The sequence below is a fragment of the Colletes latitarsis genome, chromosome 14 (assembly GCF_051014445.1).
Source record: "Colletes latitarsis isolate SP2378_abdomen chromosome 14, iyColLati1, whole genome shotgun sequence".
Classification (NCBI taxonomy): Eukaryota; Metazoa; Arthropoda; class Insecta; order Hymenoptera; family Colletidae; genus Colletes; species Colletes latitarsis.
In genome coordinates, this window is record NC_135147.1 from 11,843,141 (window position 1) to 11,864,439 (window position 21,299).

The following is a 21,299-nucleotide window of genomic DNA, read 5'->3' on the forward strand; positions in this document are numbered from 1 at the left end:
TCCGGCTCTTACACTATTTACGGGACACCCTGTATAATAGTACTCGTGGCGTGCCTTCGGCACGCCCTCGCTGCTAGATCCTCCGGGCGGGTCGCCCTTACGGGCGGCGCACAATGCGCGCACCAGTGACATCACAACTTTTGAACGACTGGACTTTCGCATGGACAGAATTTCATGTCAACCAAATGATTTATTTCCTTGTATTAACTTTAAAATCACAATAAATCTCGAGGTGTTTTACTTACATTTCGATTTCTATTGCAAGATCGATGTTAAAGTAAACAATCAAAACAAAGAAATGTTTTGTTTCAATTGGTTTTCTGCTATGTCACCATTTTTTCATTGCAATGCTTTATGATACACTACGTTTTTTGTTTTGTTTTCTGCCGCATAGACAAACAAAGCTGATGGTTTTCCAACGCGGGGACAGGCGACATACAATTGACCATGCGAGAAGCATGGATTTTCAAGATTAATGCCGCAAACACTCAATGCCTGCCCTTGTGATTTGTTTATTGTCATTGCGAATGCAAGCCGCACCGGAAATTGCAAGCGTTTAAAGTCGAATGGCATGTCGATCGGAATAATTGGGATGCGTGGTATCGAAACGTCTTCTCCTTTGTACTTTCCTGTAAGAATTGTTGCTTCGATGACGTTGTTCATCAGTTTCTTCACCGCAAGCCGAGTGTCATTACAAAGACGTGGTTGATTGATACTTCGCAACATCATGATTACCGATCCGACTTTCAATTGGAGATTATGCGGTGGCAATCCGGGCAATTCCAGCGAGTTTAAAAATTCGGTTGGATAGTTCACGACATCATCTTGGCTAGTAACGGAATCGACCGATTTGTACGTCATCAAGTCGCCAGCAATTTCAGTTTGAATCGTGATATTCAATTTGTCGACATCAATGTTTTTCGCAGCTAATATAGTGAACTTGCAAAAATTGACGGGGAATTGAATGCAGGCAGTCGAAATGTCAACGGGGATTTTGCCATTGCCAATGTCCAGCAATTGGTTTGAAAATACTTCTCCAAATTGGTCATTCAGTAACTTGACTCGCATGTTCATACTTAATTGGATGGTCATTACGTATTTCCACAAAACGGACGACTTCAAACATGCATTCAGTTCATCGGCTGGCGTTGACCTTGGAACCACTTCAAAAGAAATTTAGTCGATTGCGACACAATGTATGGTCAATATAATCAATTCTAAACAAATTTTATCGATTGCAACACAATAAAGTAAAATAAAAATAAGAATAATATTGGAATTTTGTCGGAAACCAACAGAGTACACAAGAGGGCGAGGACAACAGGATGGGTAGGTTTAGCAAATGATACCATAAGGTCAATATGAGCCAATAATGGTGAATATCCGCGTCCGCGACGCATATTAATACCGCCCGCACAACACCTTACATGCGAGAAACTTGTGCATCTGGCGGTGGCCGCGGTAGGTGACGCCGTCGTGGCCCTCTCGCGGCGGTTGCGGTGTGGGTAGTCTCATCTCTTCCCGAATTTCCATGTTTCCGAGCAACTTTTAAAAACCTGATTCAGACTACAACGAACATTTAAAAAAAAAAATTAGCCAGATCGGTTCAGCCGTTCTCCCGTGATGTCGTGACCAACGAACAGCATTTGAGTTTTATTATACAGATTGCAAGGGTCGATTATAATCATTTTTGATGAATAGATATACCCCGGAAATCCTACCCAGTTTGGAGAAAAAAATTCGAGAAGGTGTGAAATTTTTCAAGAAAATTAAAAAATTTTAAATCGTTCTAAAAAAATTATTTCTGATTGCAGGGACCAATTATAATAATTTTTGGTCGATAGACATACCCTCGAAATCGTAACCATTTTCGAGAAAAAAATTTGTAGGGATATGGTTATGTAATAACAATTTAGATATTATCCCTCGTAATTTCGGTGCTCACACAAGTTTTTAATGTCACAATTTCTCTCAATGACACATTCCCATCCAACACCCTGAACTCATCCCTTTATCGTTCGCTTTCTTATATTTCGGTTCTCGCACTCGTTCATTGCCACACCGATTTCGGCCCTTTACACATCTCTCGCTCGCGCGTACGCTCTCACTCTCTCTCACTCTCTCTCACTCTCGCTCTCGCGGTCGCTTGCCTTTCGGCAGTGTTTATCTTCGCGATTCTTTCATCACCCACACTGTCACCCACACTCGGCCGTCCTGCAGCGATGTCTGGCCTCAGACATTTTCCGCGTTTTCTTCGTCGCTTCGGTCGGAGCCTGAGTCGTGGACCCAAACTTTCATGTACTCTGCTGCTGTGCTGGTTTCCCCCGGGCCTTCGTGATCGCCTACCCTCTCTACAATATATCGTTCATTTCGCAGCACTCTCGTTACACGATACGGACCGTAATACTTTGCCGATAACTTTGCCCCCGGCCCTTGCTGAGTCCTCTTAATCGCCACTAAGTCACCGATTACATAATTCCTCGCAGTTTTACGACGCTTATTAAAACTATTTCTATTCTCCTGTTGCATTTCCGCGATCTTTTCCCTAGCGCAATCCCGTAACTCACATCTGTCTTCGTCGAACAGGGTGACCCACTCACGTTCTAGGAGTTCTCTCAGAGGTAAGTCATTCCGCAGCCGCATATTAACCCCGAACATTACCCGAAACGGAGTCATCCCTGTGCTTCGACTAGCCGTAGCGTTTAAAAACTTCTGACAACGGTCGAGATGTTTGTACCATTCATCCGGGCGAGAAGCTGCGAGTTTTGTTAGGATGGGTATTAGGATCCGGTTTATCCTCTCTACTTGTCCATTACTCCGTGGCATTCCGGTGGTGATTGTTATATGTTCTATTCCCTCTGTTGCGCAATAATTTCTAAATTCCCCGGAGGTAAAGGCCGTACCGCGATCGGATATAATGCGACGCGGGTTCCCGAAGATTGCGGACTGCTTTCTAAGTCTATCTATTACCTCGGCGGACGTGGTGCTTTTGGTCGCATACAGCCATACAAATTTGGCAAAACCGTCGACAACCAGGAAAATGTGCTTATAACTTTTTCTAGTTGACATAAGTGGTCCCACGTGATCTACATGAAACGTATCTAAGGGGGTTTCGCCTTTTTGCACCGGGTGCAGAAAGCCTTCCCCTTTTCCGTGTTTCCGTTCCGCGAGGATACAACTAACGCAATTCTCTATTACCCTTTCGATTTTTGGTTTCATGTGCGCAAACCAATAGTCTCGTTTGACGATTGCCTCCGTTTTCCCAACAGCGAAATGTCCGACCTCGTGAGCTCTCCTAATTACGCTAGTTTGCATTGACCGCGGTACGACTAGCTTATAGTCGCCATCAACAGACTTAAATAACAGATCGCTTTGCACGCAATATCCATCGATCGGTTTTTCCTTTATTGCATCGAGTAGTTTGCGAATACCCTCGTCCGACGCCTGGGCTTTCTTTAGACGCGCATTTATACTATCATCGCTTTCTTTAACTAACATGCATTCGGGCAGAGGGTAGCGGCTAAGTGCATCTACGTGTCGCATACTGTTTCCCGAACGGTGCTCAATCGTGTATTGGAATTCTTCGAGCAACAGCGCCCATCGCGCCACACACACGCAAAGATCCTTTTTTCGCATTGTTAGGGCGAACGCGCGGCAATCTGTCACTATTTTAAACGGTATACCCAGTAGGTATACGCGGAACTTTCGAAGAGACTTGATAATCGCCAAACATTCTAATTCATAACTGGTATAGTTAGCTTCGGCAGTGCTCGTTTTACCACTTGCGTAATATACGGGATGTAACGCCCCGTCAACACTATCGCGCTGCAATAAAATGCTCCCGAATCCGAATTTCGATGCGTCCGTATGAAGCTCGGTTTCGACGCCTACTCTGTACAATTTTAACACGGGTTTATTGGCCAGCGCTTGTTTCAATTGCTCGAACGCTAGCAGGTGCTCGCTTTCGAATCGAAATTTTTCGCCTGACTTTAGGAGGTCGGTGAGTGGTCTGGCGATTAACGAGTAATGGCTAACGAACTTCCTGAAATATCCTGTTAGTCCTAGGAAACTTTGAACTTCGCGCGTGGAGGTGGGCCTACGGAATGCGGCTACTGCCCTGGTTTTAAGCTCAGAAGGTCGCACAGTCTGATTTTCAATTAGATGACCCAAGAATTCTACCTTTGTTTGTAACAACTGGCATTTCTTCCAGTTAATCACCAGACCTACCTCACTCGCTGTTTCTAATACCCTGTACAACTTCTCAAGACCGGACTCTATATCTACTGACGGAACAATTAGGTCATCCAGATACGTTAGCATTACTTTCTCATTAACTAGGGTTCGGAACACGGTGTTTATAAATTTCTGAAACAGAGCTGGCGAGTTGCAAAGACCGAAGGGCACTCTTAGAAACTCGTATTGTCCATCCGGTACGATGAACGCCGTGTATTTTCTACTCTCAGGCTTTATCGCGACATGGAAGAATCCATTTTTTAAATCCAGCGTGCTATAAACCCTTGCACCTTGCAACGCGTCCAGCTGATCATCTATTAGAGGGAGCGGATAGCGATCTTTGATAACTTTCCGATTGAGCTGCCTGTAATCGACGCATAGTCGTGACGACCCGTCCTTTTTCCGCACTAGAACGACCGGACTCGCAAAATCTGACAATGAGGGTTGAATGATCCCGTCGCGCAACCACTCTCGTATATGCGCATTTACCTCGTCTCGTTCTACCGCGGATAGACGCCTAGCTCGCTGATAAACGGGTTCTTCGTCTTTTAAGATAATTGCCATTTCGACCCCTACCTCACGTATTTTCTTTGCTTCGTAACCATCCACCATAGACATCACACGGCTCGCGGTCTCGGAATTTTTTATGTGGGATATATCCACTCGTCTTGCTTCTTCGCACACGTTTATTTGCAATACTTCGGTCAGGTCGTTCTCCGTCGGCTGAACTCTGCTCAGCTGCTGGATCTCGACACGCCCGTGCTCGATAGTTAGTTGTACGTTATTTAGGAAATCAGCCCCCAGCAAAAGGCTATGCCGCATGAGCGATTCGGGCACAACGTGTGCCTTAATAGTGTACAACGACCCGTCGATCTCGATGGTGGTTGTGAATCCTCCTAAAGTTTTATTTGAAACCGAGCCTATACCGTCAAAGCTTACTTGGTTATACTCCATACGCGGCGCGCCTATTCTATCGTACGCGTCCGCTCGCATCAGCGTTACATCGCTCCCGGTATCGATGAGAGCAGTCATTTCTGAATTATTTATTGTTACGGACTTAATGTATTTCCCTTTCGCAGTTGTTTCGGCAAAATAGCTGTCCACTGCAGCTGATGTCTTTCGTGGGCATCTAGACGCGATGTGTCCAAACTCTCGACAATGAAAGCACTTCGCCCCTCTGTCCTTTGCTGGGCATACGGCTGCTCGATGACCTCTCCCCCCGCAGTTGTGACACCTCTCGATGATCTGCTGCTGTTCCACGTACCCGTCCACCCCCGTGGTTTTCCTCGAAGTTCGACTAGCATCAGCTCTCGGCGGTAGCACCACCTTCTCAAATGCAGCGAAAAGATCGGCCTTCGTCCTGAACCTTTCGATACGGGCCTGGTTCCGTAGGGTTAGATCCGGAATTCCCTCAAGAAGATACTCGATAATTTCGTCATCGTCAATGGGTACACGGTTCCCTAAAATCAACTTCTGGTGATAATAATCGCTGAAACGCTCACCGTATCTCCAATGTCGTTGCTCAAATTCCCTTTTCCTGGCCACTCTGCTCGGGAGATGGTGGAACATCCCTCGCATTTCCTTTAATAACTCGTCCACAGGCATCGTGACGTATTCTGGTCTAGAGTGGAACCACTCCATTGCTTTCCCCCTCAGCCGCGATCCCAGCAAAATCATCGCTTCACAATTCGTTAGCTGGTGCGCACCTCGTAGTAGCTCGAATTGCCGTTCCCAATGCTCGTAAGGCCCGTTACCATCGAAATGGCTTAGCAATTCGGCGATCACCGTTACGCTTATCCGTGTTCGATGTGTCTCTTCGGGCGTCGATGTTTGTAAAATGTCTTGACGCAGCCTGACTTCCTCCATCGCTGGTCGAGCTGAATTTGCTGCCAAATGCAACTGCTGCATTTGCTGCATCACCTCGATCTCTCGTCTCGCTATTTCCAGCTCCTTCTGCATCATGTCGCGTTCCCTCCGAGCCATCTCCATCTCGCGTTGCATCCACTCGATCCTTCTCTCGTCCTCTCCGCGATAGTCCGCAGCCATCGGCACCTGTATAATTTCAGGTGCGGGTGCTGCCAGCCCTTCCGCCTCGACGTTCATGAGCCTGGCGACAAGCTCTATTTTTGGGCCCGCGGTAGGCTGTCCTAACTCTCGCAATTTATCTTTTAGTTGTTGCACCGTAAACCCACTGTATTGCTCCATACTTGGATTAGATCTCGACTTAACAAGATTGTTGCACCGAATTTCACCTCTGACTTCGTTAAATCCCGGCTGAGCCCCCAATTTGTAGGGATATGGTTATGTAATAACAATTTAGATATTATCCCTCGTAATTTCGGTGCTCACACAAGTTTTTAATGTCACAATTTCTCTCAATGACACATTCTCATCCAACACCCTGAACTCATCCCTTTATCGTTCGCTTTCTTATATTTCGGTTCTCGCACTCGTTCATTGCCACACCGATTTCGGCCCTTTACACATCTCTCGCTCGCGCGTACGCTCTCACTCTCTCTCACTCTCTCTCACTCTCGCTCTCGCGGTCGCTTGCCCTTCGGCAGTGTTTATCTTCGCGATTCTTTCATCACCCACACTGTCACCCACAAATTCCTTACCGAAAATATAATTTCAGGCGAAAAATGCTTCCCGTAAATTTTATGTTTGAATCTTTAAAACACCATAACTTCCGAACGGATTGGACGATTTTAATGTTAAAAAAGCCAAACGCCGCGTATTTTAGTGTAGAATATGTAACAATTATAAAAATATTGGAAAGGTTGTTCCTTGGCCCCGTAATGTTAGAAAACCCCCATAAAAATGATCCAATTTTCAACTTATATAGCCATAACTCCTATAACAGTGAATATATTTCAATGAAACTTTTTTCTCAAGTAGAGCCCATAGGTACCTACAAAAAAGTATTAAACAACTTTTCTGTAGGACGTCAAGCGAAATTATTAAAAATCAAAAACGAATTTTTAAGAAAAATCAACAGGGGATAGGTAGGTAGGTAGGTAGGTAGGTAGGTGCCTAAATTTTTCGGCCAAAATAAAAGGTCTCAAATCGTTCTGGAAAAATTATTTGCGGTTGCGGGGGTCAATTACAATCATTTTTGGTGGAATAGACATACCCCCAAAATCTTGCGCATTTTCGAGAAAAAAATTCAGTACCGACGGAACTTTAAACGTTAATAATTACTTTTTAACGAAGTCTCCATCGACAAATTAGAAAATTATTTTCTTCTATCTATTGTAATTAAGAGTAAAATTTAAGAAATAAACGGCTTAATCGTATAAGGCGACTAAGCGAAAATAAATTCAACTTGCACCGATTATTTTCCATTTGCCCAGCGTTCCTTCCCTCGAGATCCGGACGAGGTTAGGTTAGGCGAGGTGTTTAAACCTCCTCCCCTTAAAACACATTGCTTTAACAGTATAATAAAAAATACTTAACTGTCCAATTACATCTACTCTTACATCCAATGAAATCTACTTTAATATCCAAAGAAAATAACTAAAAAATCATTTCAAGTTCCACGTTACCCTTTTTTTAATACCTCTTTATTTATTTATTTATTTATTTATTTACGGGTTTGTACACCCTTTGTTGATATAATACAGTTGCATAATATGTATAAAAGTCACATTAATTGCGTATAATATGAGATGCAGTGCGTACAACACTAATGACATGCTATTTGAAGGAATACGGAGAACTGTTAAAGAAGTCCATATGCTGGCTAAACTGGTTAGCTTGGATATATGGTTAATACAATTATTGTATGTATAATGTCGTTTAAATGTTAGAATATAGAATAATTCCATATTTCCATATTTATACGTAGTTATTGGTGATTTTATAAACAAACAACATATCATATATAGTTCTACGTTGTACTTTTCTAAGAAAATAAATTTTTCACGTGAAATTTTCTGCATAAACTTCTGAAATAACTTTATTCTTGGTAAAAAAAAGAAACAACAATTAACAACAACAACACCAAGCTGTAGTAAGAATGTTGAATAAGCATCACATGAAAGACTACTTACTTTTTAATACAGAAAAGTATTAATAAGAAAGAATTTAGAAGTAATATATGAAAGATGAATTGTGGTCTGGTTAGGTCTGGGTTAAGTTAATAAAAGAAGGATAGACTTTTCAAATTTCAAATAAAGAAAGAAAGAAAGAAAATGAAGATAAGCCAAATGAAGAAGGGGATGACGAACCTATTTACCCTCTGAAAAAATAGATACAATAATAAAGAGAGACAAATTTTTTTAATCTGTGTAATCTCGAAATTCAGAGATAAAAAATAAGAAAGAATGTTTAACCAAATGTATTACCGAAAGTAGTTGACTTAATAGATATTGGCAACTTCGTCTTCATTGATTTCACTTATCTTATAACAGAATTAACTAATTCTGATATAGATTTATTAGATAATTTAGATTAACAGAACATTTTACAAAAGATTACTTTAGAAAAGTATTCAAATTACATGAAAAAGAAGATATCAAGGTAAAGAGGTTTGAAAATTTAGTATATAAAAAATATAATAAGATATTTAAGATAATCGACAAATGATACTTACCGATTGGGACATCCCAATCACTTTTTTTGTAAAAATGAAACGAATTTCGAATTTTTGGTCATAGAAAATGAAGTTTTTATGCAAAATAAATTAAATTATTATTTATGTATATGTAAGTTTAATTATGATTTTTATCTTCCAAAGTGTGATAAAACTGTAAGATAAAAGATGAATTAAGTTCCAAGTCCCTAAAATTTTCCAAATCATAGATTTAAAAATGATTTAGATATTTACATGATTTTAGTGTGGGTTTATATTTATACAAGTATATAAATATCTAAATGGGCAAGTTAAAGAACGATATACATGTTGATAGTATAATAATATCCCTTTATTCCTCATAAAAATTCACAACTGAATTCCTTTTATTCCATTCTTAAAAAATCCATCCCAAAATATATTATCAAAGCTAGTAATAAATTATTTGAACAAGGCGATAACAGATTTAAAATATTTAATAAAATTTAAATATCAGAGACTGATAGTATTAACAAAAGATAATATTAATACTATTTCGACTACTCTTATTTGATTTTAATATTAATTATAGATACTTTGATTATTGATTCATTAAAACATAAGTTAACTAAAAGTCCCAGTAGATTATAATTATATTTTAAAGAGCATGAATTAGCATAGAATTTCATAAAAAATTTGACGAGTGATAGAAGTAACTTGAATAATCTGAATTTTCTAGCTTATACTATATCTTTGGATATGGAATCGCAGATTCATTTTATTAGTGGTGTGACTAATAATATTAAGTTCTATGTTATCCAACTATTATTTTTATTAATAAAAATAGAGATAGTACTGATGATTTACTCAGACTGGTTAAAATAAGTGGGCCAAGTGGGAAGAATATCAAGATAGATAGACAGATATTGGTAAAAATATCCTTCTTGTCTTTATATAGGAAATCTTTAATATTAAAAATAAACTCTTTCCGTAAAATCATCATACTTATCATCATGTCGCCGCCGAGCCGTACCGCGTCCCTGATCACCCTCATTGGGTGGGCGACGCGGACGGCTTGGTGGCGACGGTATGGGGAGGGGGCGACGGGTCCCCACCGTTCTCCTTGTTGGAGCGCGGTCGGGGATTCGTCGCCGTGGACTGGGGGGGAGTCGCTGTGGTGGGGTGCTACATTTCGCCCCGTAGCGGTCACGCTGCGTTCGAGCTGTACTTGGCCGAGGTCGCGGCATGCGTGCAGCGCTACGCGGCCCGGCCGGTGCTGGTCCTGGGGGATTTTAATGCCAAGTCGGTGGCTTGGGGATCCCCCAGGACCTCCGTTCGCGGCGGGATCCTGGGCGATTGGGCGGCGGGGCTCGACCTCCGGGTATTGAACCGGGGGTCGGAGCACACATGCGTGCGGCGATATGGGGGGTCCATCGTGGATGTTGGATTCGCGACCCCCAACGCCGTGCGCATGGTGTCGGGTTGGCACGTGGTCGCGGGGGCAGAGACACTCTCCGATCACCGGTACATCCGGATGGAGGTCTCTGCCGCCGCGAGTGCATCCCGACACGGCCGCCTGCGTGGCACCCCACCACGCCGCTGGGCGCTTCGGCGCCTGGACAAGGACGCCCTGATGGCAGCTGCCCTCGCTGCAACTTGGCCGCAGGGAGCGGCCGAGTTGCCGAGCATAGAGGAGGAGGTCGCCCGGCTCGGAGCATTGGTCGCGGGTATTTGCGACGCGGCGATGCCTCGGGTCGGGCGGGCTTCTCCTCGCCGGGCGGTGTACTGGTGGTCGGACGCGATCGCGGAGTTGCGAGTCGCGACTGTCCGCGCCCGACGCCAGTACACCCGCGCGCGCCGTCGTCAACGTACAGGCGACGGCGTGGCGCGAGCGAGGGCAGCTGATGACCTGTATGGAGCATACCGCGTGGCGCGGGTTGCTCTGCAGGTCGCCATCAAACGGGCCAAGACCCAGGCATGGAAGGAGCTCCTCCAGACCCTTGATGACGATCCATGGGGGCGCCCATATAAGGTGGTGCTGAATAAGCTCCGCCCGTGGGCGCCCCCCGTCACCGAGGGTCTTGACCCCCGGCTGCTGGAGGACGTGGTCAATACACTCTTCCCAATTGGGGAGAGGGGACCGCGTCCTCCGGCGGCGGCGGCTGTCCCAGTGGAGTGGACGGCCGAGCTGGGGGTCACGCAGAAGGAGCTGGCAGCGGCCATCAGACGGCTCGGGGTTCGTAACACGGCCCCGGGTCCGGATGGTGTGCCCGGCCGGGTTTGGGTCTTGACCCAGGGCGTCCTTGGGGCCGACCTCAGGCGGTTGTTCGACCGCTGCCTGAGGGACGGGCGATTCCCCCCCAGTTGGAAGGTGGCGAGGATGGTCCTCCTCCGGAAGGAGGGTCGGCCCGCGGAGTCTCCCTCCGCATACCGGCCCATTTGTCTCCTCGACGAGGTGGGCAAGCTCTTCGAGCGGGTGATTGCTGCCCGCCTCGTCGAGCACCTGTCGCGGGGTGATCCCGGTCTGGCCGACTGCCAGTTCGGTTTCCGGGGGGGCCGATCGACAATCGACGCGATAGGTCGTGTGAGGGCCCTCTCGGGGGCGGCCGTCTCCCGGGGAGGGATGGCATTGGCAATATCCTTGGATATTGCCAATGCCTTTAACACCCTCCCCTGGGAAGAGATAAGGAGGGGACTCGAATATCATCGGGTCCCCCCTGGTCTCAGGGCGGTCGTCGGGGATTATCTCCGTGGCAGGTGGATCGAGTATCCGGGCCGGGATGGTGCTATGCGGAGGGAGGTGTACTGCGGTGTACCGCAGGGGTCGGTCCTCGGGCCACTCCTGTGGAACATCGCGTACGACTCGGTGTTGCGGGCCGGCCTCCCCGACGGCGTCAGCACGGTGTGTTATGCGGATGACACACTGGTGCTGGCCGTCGGGGCGCACTGGGGGAGGGCCATGCGTCGCGCGGAGGAGGGGTCGCAACGCGTCGTCGACCGGATCAGGGGGATGGGGATGACGGTGGCGGTCCATAAGACCGAGGTGATTGCGTTTCATTCACCTCGGCAGGATCCGCCACCCCCTCTGATCCGGGTGGGTGGGGCTGACATCGAGGTGAAGCCCCAGATCAGGTATCTAGGGCTGATCCTCGATAGCCACTGGCGTTTCGAGGAGCATTTCCGCTGCCTGGTCCCCCGGTTGGAAAGGATGGTTGCGGCTCTGGGCCGGAGCCTGCCCAACCTGGGGGGCCCGGCGGGCCGAGTTCGTCGCCTCTATGTGGCAATGGTCCAGTCGGTGGCCCTATACGGGGCCCCCGTCTGGGCGGACGACCTGGCTGCCTCCCGGCGCGGCATGACTATGCTGCGTCGGGTGCAGAGGCGCATGGCGCTCAGGGTCGTCCGCGGGTATCGGACCATGTCACATGAGGCGGCGACGGTTCTAGCGGGGATGCCGCCCATGGACCTGCTCGCGCGGTCGCACGCGGTGATGTACCGGCACCGCGTCGACCGTCGCGCGGGGGTGGGGGCGGTCCCGGGCGGGCAGGAACCTGCTTGGGGCGATTTGAAGCGCCAGGCCCAGCAGTCCGTGTTGCTCGCGTGGCAGGAGCGGCTGGCTCTGCCAACCGCGGGGCACCGGACTGTCGGGGCGGTTCGGCCACTCCTGAAGGAGTGGCTGGACAGAGGCCATGGCAGCCTCACCTACCGGATGGCACAGGTATTTTCCGGGCATGGCAGCTTCGGAAGATACCTGTGCCGGATAGGGAAGGAGCCGACGGCGCGGGGAGGATACCGGAAGAATGCTTCGAGCGATTCCCGGTATCCTCCCAAAGCGTGCCGAAGGGTCACCGTGGGGTTTTTAGTGGGTAGGTCCCGCGCCTGTCGTTGTACGGGCGCGGGGAATCCCACACACCCCTCCCACCTCTCCCCAAGGAGGTGGGAGGGAGTCTTTCGAAGATTTTCCCCACGACAAAAAAAAAAAAAAAAAAAAAAAAAAATACTTATCATCATAATTTATAAAATTAAAGTCAACGCATCTAACAATGAAAGGAGAAACTGACTTTATATCTTGTGTATCGGATAACATAGAGTTAGATTCTTTTACCGATGAATTATGAACAAACTGAACTCAAGTATTTTATAGGACTTGTCAAGAACGTTTTTTTCTTTTTTCATGTATTTACTTTTACTTTTGAAGTATGGAAAATAAAACTTACAGAGGCTTTGTTTACTTAAATGTTAAAACTTACCTTTTGTAAAAATCGGCGATATCGACTGTATAAATCGCCTTACGTTCGTGCCCGTAAGTGAGGTAGAGTACGTGCTCGATTTAGGTTATGTAAGTAAATTTCGTGTATTTCGTGAGCAGCATCCCATGCTTGTCGCCAAATTGAAGTGTCCTTGAATTCGGAAGACTGGTTACGTGTGAATCTTGGTTGATCGTCTACCTTCAACTTCATTAATAACAACTCGTGAATACAGGTGTTACGTCGGGATTCCGTCGACATTTGTAAAAGAGAATTTCCCTATACAGGGATGCTTGTCCCCTACAACACGGCATCATATCCCCTATAACACGCTTTCGCTCTAACACGATAAGAAAATTGCGAAAACCTTTGTAGAGCACTGGATAACATGATTTTTGCTTAACATATTTAAAACCTAAATTACCTTAAAGTAATGACGCGAAAGAATAATGAAACGAAATATAGTGGCTTTACATGAAAAAATATATTATTAGAAATTATAATTTATTAAATTAAGGTTGCGTTAAATTAAAATAATATTTTTTGTGTTTTTTTGTTTTCTGTTATACATACATACATGCATACATATACAGGGTGTTCGGCCACCCTTGGGAAAAATATTAATGGGAGATTCTAGAGGCCAAAATAAGACGAAAATCAAGAATACCAATTTGTTGATGGTGGCTTCGTTAAAAAGTTATTAACGTTTAAAGTTCCGCCAATACTGAATTTTTTCTCGAAAGTGGGTAAGATTTCGGGAGTATGTCTATTCACCGAAAATGATTATAATTTACCTCCGCAACCGAAAATAATTTTTCCAGAACGATTTGAAACTTTTCAATTTCGCCGAAAAATTTAGGCACCTACCTACCTACCTACCTATCCCCTGTTGATTTTTCTTAAAAATTCGTTTTTGATTTTTAATATTTTCGCTTGACGTCCTACAGAAAAGTTGTTCAATACTTTTTTGTAGGTACCTATGGGCTCTACTTGAGAAAAAAGTTTCATTGAAATATATTCACTATTATAGGAGTTATGGCTATATAAGTTGAAAATTGGACCATTTTTATGGGGGTTTTCTAACATTACGGGGCCAAGGAACAACCTTTCCAATATTTTTATAATTGTTACATATTCTACACTAAAATACGCGGCGTTTGGCTTTTTTAACATTAAAATCGTCCAATCCGTTCGGAAGTTATGGTGTTTTAAAGATTCAAACATAAAATTTACGGGAAGCATTTTTCGCCTGAAATTATATTTTCGGTAAGGAATTTTTTTCTCGAAAATGGTTACGATTTCGAGGGTATGTCTATCGACCAAAAATTATTATAATTGGTCCCTGCAATCAGAAATAATTTTTTTAGAACGATTTAAAATTTTTTAATTTTCTTGAAAAATTTCACACCTTCTCGAATTTTTTTCTCCAAACTGGGTAGGATTTCCGGGGTATATCTATTCATAAAAAATGATTATAATCGACCCTTGCAATCGGAAATAATTTTTTTAGAACGATTTGAAAAATTTTTTTTTTCGCCGAGAAATTTCACCACCTACCCGAATTTTTTTCTCGAAGGAGGGTAGGATTGTCGGGGATATGTGTATTCATAAAAAATGATTGTAATTGACCCCCGCAACCGAAAATAATTTTTCCAAAACGATTTGAAATTTTTTAATTTAATTGTTAATAACTTTTTAACGAAGCCTCCATCAACAAATTGGTATTCTTGATTTTCGTCTTATTTTGGCCTCTAGAATCTCCCATTAAAATTTTTCCCAGGGGTGGTCGAACACCCTGTATACATAGAAAAATTAAATTCCTTATGTAGAATGTGAGAAAGCGATCTATATGTGTTTGATATAAAATAGGTCGTTGAGATGCGCGTCATTCACATCGTTGACGGTTTTGTTTCTTTCGTCTTGGGGACGCCTTCTCGCGACGTTTCTCGTATGTTACGTTTTCATTTGCATTACGAGCTGCAACAGCCTGCTTGCGCTCATTCATATTTATTTAATTATTTCCTGTTATGTTAAATATATTACTTATTTAAACAAATACTGTGTGGTAAATTCTGTCATTGAATTAAAAAAAAATATTCGTTTTTAATAAGTTTTCGGACCATAACTCCCCTCCCTTTTCGAGTGAACTGGCTCTGGGTTAGGTCTCATATAACACGGTTTCAGACAACACGGCATTTTATAGGAACCGATCTACCGTGTTATAGGAGGGTTTCAAACTGTATTTCGTTTATTTAATGAAGTTTAATCCTCCTCCGGGGGCGGCGGAGCGGAGACAGTGTGTCGCGTGAATGGGAATTCGGAAGAAAAATCATAGCTTCTAAAGAATTCCAGTCAATTTTCGACCTAAGACCTCTTACACTTTTTTTTTAAAGAGAATACAAAGATACAACAAACAAATCGATAGACAAAAATTATATATTTTTGTTGAAACGACCTTGATTTTTTGTTGAATAAAAACTGTTTTGCTAATTTCTACTATTGCAATTTCTTGTCAAGTGTTGTCATTTCTGTGTAACTTTTGTTCGAAAAGTTTTTTGATTGGTTTAGAGGAAGTGTCTGAAATCAGAGGTGCCAGAAGTGCACCGAAGGCATAGTGTGCTCTCTCACGCGTACGTGAGCTCGTAATGTTTCGGAAAGTCGACAAAGGCAAACTGACGCTGCCCGAAGTAATTTCGGACCGCCTCGTGAGAGTCGAGAGAGAAAGGCTCACATTTGCCTTCTCGCTCTTAACAACTGAAATCCGACCTCCCGTCAACGGCATACGATTTGGAATCTCGAGTCGAGATTCTCGACTGACTGCCCAGGCATTTTTACTTTCCGACGCACATGACGATGTAGGCGCACATAAGCAAAGTACGTAAGTAGTTTGAAAAAGAAATTTTGTAAAATTTATTTTACGAAAATAAATGGGTTTTAAAACCCCCTGATCATATTTTAATTATTGAAAAAAAAAAGAAATTTTTTTCTTATTATTATTCTTATATGTGAGCGTAACATATGTATATTATTAATACGATTTTTCAAAATCAATAGTTTAAGATTGAAAATTAATAAATTAAAATGAGAATCCACTCTTTGCCAGTATCGTGCACGCTGTGGGATTTTTCAATAAGAAGAGTTCTTATTTTTATAACATAAACAAAACTTAGTAGTAGAATTAATAGTTACAGAAATTAATTAATAATGATTTTCCTCGATATGTTTTTAGATAACCGTATAATTATCAATTTGTTATGACGAACTAAATATATTATATGTTTGATTTGGCTTAACTTTGCATAAAAAAATAATTGTATCGATCCATCAAAATTAATAACGTGCACCATCGTGCACCGTTTAAACCACAAAAGAAAAGTGATCCCGTTTACCAGTTTAATACAAAGTATGGGTTGGATTAAAAATTTTAAAAGGACATAGTCGAATACAAAACATAGCGTTTCATTTTCATCAGAACAGTAACATGAGTTAGCAGGTAATGTCATAAAACTGTTTTACCCGGTTATACCCCTTTTTACCTCAAGTATAAGGTAAAAAGTACGAGGTACGACTATCCGAAAATCGTTCACATTTTATCAATGTAAATGAAGCGGTCATTCCATTCCATCATTATCATTAAATAGAAAATTTTGTAATTTCTGTGAAAACAGAACTTTCGTTAGATGCACGTGGTGCTTGAAATTTTTATGTTTTGACTGTTTTTACGAAAAGTACCATCCCGATTCATGTACTTCGTACATTGAAAATAACATATTATGTTGTAAATGTAATTTTGGTTAAATTCAACTTTAAAAAAAAGAAGCATGTTACGTACGATTCTACGAAAATATGATTGAAAAAATAAAAAAAAGATTTGTTCTACCAGGGTTCGAATCTGCAGAGCAAAAGAAGAAGCTCGAACTTGCAGGCAAACACCTTATCACTCACGGCCACGCTGATTAGTGGTGAATAGAATATAGTTCTATTTCTGAAAATAGTACCTGTAATAACTTTAATAATACATATCTTAAAGTAAAACCTAACCCAAAACCGGGTACCATTCCAACTTTTCCTTGTTAGAACCGAGTTTTCAATTTGTCTTAGCGAAAAAAACAGCTGGTTAATAACCTGCTTACCTGTTTTCAATTACCAAACATTTATTTCTCAATTAACCCTTTGCGAGTGAGACCATTTTGCAGATTATTCTGAAACATTTGTGGTATTCGTTTTCAATGCGATTTAAGTAAGCATGTAATGTATAAGATTTCATCTCATTTAATTTTTTCTTTTCTAGAGAAGGCAGAGAACAAATTTATTTAATTTTTTTTTACAGAAAATTTAATTCTTGCCAAGATTTATATGAAACATTTAAAAGATTTTTCATAAATTATGCCTATGGATCGGAAGGAACAACTATAAAACAAGAGGTAAAAAATTTTTCAAATCGTTCTAAAAAAATTATTTTCGGTTGTGAGGGTAAATTACAATAATTTTTGGTCATTACACATACCCCCGAGATCCTACGCATTTTCGAGAAAAAAATTCCTTACCGAAAATCTAATCTATGTAACCTTACAGAGAAAAAAAAATTCAATTCAAATCGTTTTGGAAAAATTATTTTCGGTTGCGGGGGTCAATTACAATCATTTTTGGTCATTGTGTAATGACACATACCCTCGAAATCCTACCCACTTTCTAGAAAAAAATTCGAGAAGGTGTGAAATTTTTCGACGAAATTAAAATATTTCAAATCGTTCTGAAAAAAATATTGTTAGCTGTGGGGGTCAATTACAATCATTTTTGGTGAATAGACATACCCCAGAAATCCTACCCACTTTCTAGAAAAAAATTCGAGAAGGTGTGAAAACGAAGGTTGTTCGACGGAAAAAAAAATTCAATTCAAATCGTTTTGGAAAAATTATTTGCGGTTGCGGGGGTCAATTACAATCATTTTTAGTGGAATAGACATACCCCCGAAATCTTGCGCATTTTACCGACGGAACTTTAAACGTTAATAATTACTTTTTAACGAAGTCTCCATCGACAAATTAGAAAATTATTTTCTTCTATCTATTGTAATTAAGAGTAAAATTTAAGAAATAAACGGCTTAATCGTATAAGGCGACTAAGCGAAAATAAATTCAACTTGCACCGATTATTTTCCATTTGCCCAGCGTTCCTTCCCTCGAGATCCGGACGAGGTTAGGTTAGGCGAGGTGTTTAAACCTCCTCCCCTTAAAACACATTGCTTTAACAGTATAATAAAAAATACTTAACTGTCCAATTACATCTACTCTTACATCCAATGAAATCTACTTTAATATCCAAAGAAAATAACTAAAAAATCATTTCAAGTTCCACGTTACCCTTTTTTTAATACCTCTTTATTTATTTATTTATTTATTTATTTACGGGTTTGTACACCCTTTGTTGATATAATACAGTTGCATAATATGTATAAAAGTCACATTAATTGCGTATAATATGAGATGCAGTGCGTACAACACTAATGACATGCTATTTGAAGGAATACGGAGAACTGTTAAAGAAGTCCATATGCTGGCTAAACTGGTTAGCTTGGATATATGGTTAATACAATTATTGTATGTATAATGTCGTTTAAATGTTAGAATATAGAATAATTCCATATTTCCATATTTATACGTAGTTATTGGTGATTTTATAAACAAACAACATATCATATATAGTTCTACGTTGTACTTTTCTAAGAAAATAAATTTTTCACGTGAAATTTTCTGCATAAACTTCTGAAATAACTTTATTCTTGGTAAAAAAAAGAAACAACAATTAACAACAACAACACCAAGCTGTAGTAAGAATGTTGAATAAGCATCACATGAAAGACTACTTACTTTTTAATACAGAAAAGTATTAATAAGAAAGAATTTAGAAGTAATATATGAAAGATGAATTGTGGTCTGGTTAGGTCTGGGTTAAGTTAATAAAAGAAGGATAGACTTTTCAAATTTCAAATAAAGAAAGAAAGAAAGAAAATGAAGATAAGCCAAATGAAGAAGGGGATGACGAACCTATTTACCCTCTGAAAAAATAGATACAATAATAAAGAGAGACAAATTTTTTTAATCTGTGTAATCTCGAAATTCAGAGATAAAAAATAAGAAAGAATGTTTAACCAAATGTATTACCGAAAGTAGTTGACTTAATAGATATTGGCAACTTCGTCTTCATTGATTTCACTTATCTTATAACAGAATTAACTAATTCTGATATAGATTTATTAGATAATTTAGATTAACAGAACATTTTACAAAAGATTACTTTAGAAAAGTATTCAAATTACATGAAAAAGAAGATATCAAGGTAAAGAGGTTTGAAAATTTAGTATATAAAAAATATAATAAGATATTTAAGATAATCGACAAATGATACTTACCGATTGGGACATCCCAATCACTTTTTTTGTAAAAATGAAACGAATTTCGAATTTTTGGTCATAGAAAATGAAGTTTTTATGCAAAATAAATTAAATTATTATTTATGTATATGTAAGTTTAATTATGATTTTTATCTTCCAAAGTGTGATAAAACTGTAAGATAAAAGATGAATTAAGTTCCAAGTCCCTAAAATTTTCCAAATCATAGATTTAAAAATGATTTAGATATTTACATGATTTTAGTGTGGGTTTATATTTATACAAGTATATAAATATCTAAATGGGCAAGTTAAAGAACGATATACATGTTGATAGTATAATAATATCCCTTTATTCCTCATAAAAATTCACAACTGAATTCCTTTTATTCCATTCTTAAAAAATCCATCCCAAAATATATTATCAAAGCTAGTAATAAATTATTTGAACAAGGCGATAACAGATTTAAAATATTTAATAAAATTTAAATATCAGAGACTGATAGTATTAACAAAAGATAATATTAATACTATTTCGACTACTCTTATTTGATTTTAATATTAATTATAGATACTTTGATTATTGATTCATTAAAACATAAGTTAACTAAAAGTCCCAGTAGATTATAATTATATTTTAAAGAGCATGAATTAGCATAGAATTTCATAAAAAATTTGACGAGTGATAGAAGTAACTTGAATAATCTGAATTTTCTAGCTTATACTATATCTTTGGATATGGAATCGCAGATTCATTTTATTAGTGGTGTGACTAATAATATTAAGTTCTATGTTATCCAACTATTATTTTTATTAATAAAAATAGAGATAGTACTGATGATTTACTCAGACTGGTTAAAGTAAGTGGGCCAAGTGGGAAGAATATCAAGATAGATAGACAGATATTGGTAAAAATATCCTTCTTGTCTTTATATAGGAAATCTTTAATATTAAAAATAAACTCTTTCCGTAAAATCATCATACTTATCATCATAATTTATAAAATTAAAGTCAACGCATCTAACAATGAAAGGAGAAACTGACTTTATATCTTGTGTATCGGATAACATAGAGTTAGATTCTTTTACCGATGAATTATGAACAAACTGAACTCAAGTATTTTATAGGACTTGTCAAGAACGTTTTTTTCTTTTTTCATGTATTTACTTTTACTTTTGAAGTATGGAAAATAAAACTTACAGAGGCTTTGTTTACTTAAATGTTAAAACTTACCTTTTGTAAAAATCGGCGATATCGACTGTATAAATCGCCTTACGTTCGTGCCCGTAAGTGAGGTAGAGTACGTGCTCGATTTAGGTTATGTAAGTAAATTTCGTGTATTTCGTGAGCAGCATCCCATGCTTGTCGCCAAATTGAAGTGTCCTTGAATTCGGAAGACTGGTTACGTGTGAATCTTGGTTGATCGTCTACCTTCAACTTCATTAATAACAACTCGTGAATACAGGTGTTACGTCGGGATTCCGTCGACATTTGTAAAAGAGAATTTCCCTATACAGGGATGCTTGTCCCCTACAACACGGCATCATATCCCCTATAACACGCTTTCGCTCTAACACGATAAGAAAATTGCGAAAACCTTTGTAGAGCACTGGATAACATGATTTTTGCTTAACATATTTAAAACCTAAATTACCTTAAAGTAATGACGCGAAAGAATAATGAAACGAAATATAGTGGCTTTACATGAAAAAATATATTATTAGAAATTATAATTTATTAAATTAAGGTTGCGTTAAATTAAAATAATATTTTTTGTGTTTTTTTGTTTTCTGTTATACATACATACATGCATACATATACAGGGTGTTCGGCCACCCTTGGGAAAAATATTAATGGGAGATTCTAGAGGCCAAAATAA

The 21,299-nt window shown here is 40.5% G+C and overlaps 1 protein-coding gene across 1 annotated transcript; it reads right to left on the minus strand.

Annotated features, from left to right (window-relative positions):
• Window positions 1-339: 339 nt before the first annotated feature.
• LOC143350260 (ATP-dependent DNA helicase Pif1-like) lies at window positions 340-1,092 on the minus strand. Its single transcript, XM_076782225.1, has one exon. The coding sequence runs from the start codon at window positions 1,090-1,092 to the stop codon at window positions 340-342; it is 753 nt and encodes a 250-aa protein (XP_076638340.1).
• Window positions 1,093-21,299: the final 20,207 nt, after the last annotated feature.

Excerpts from the sequence above, each read along its gene's own strand:
- LOC143350260 (XM_076782225.1), bottom strand. The coding sequence starts at position 1,092 with ATGACCATCCAATTAAGTATGAACATGCGAGTCAAGTTACTGAATGAC.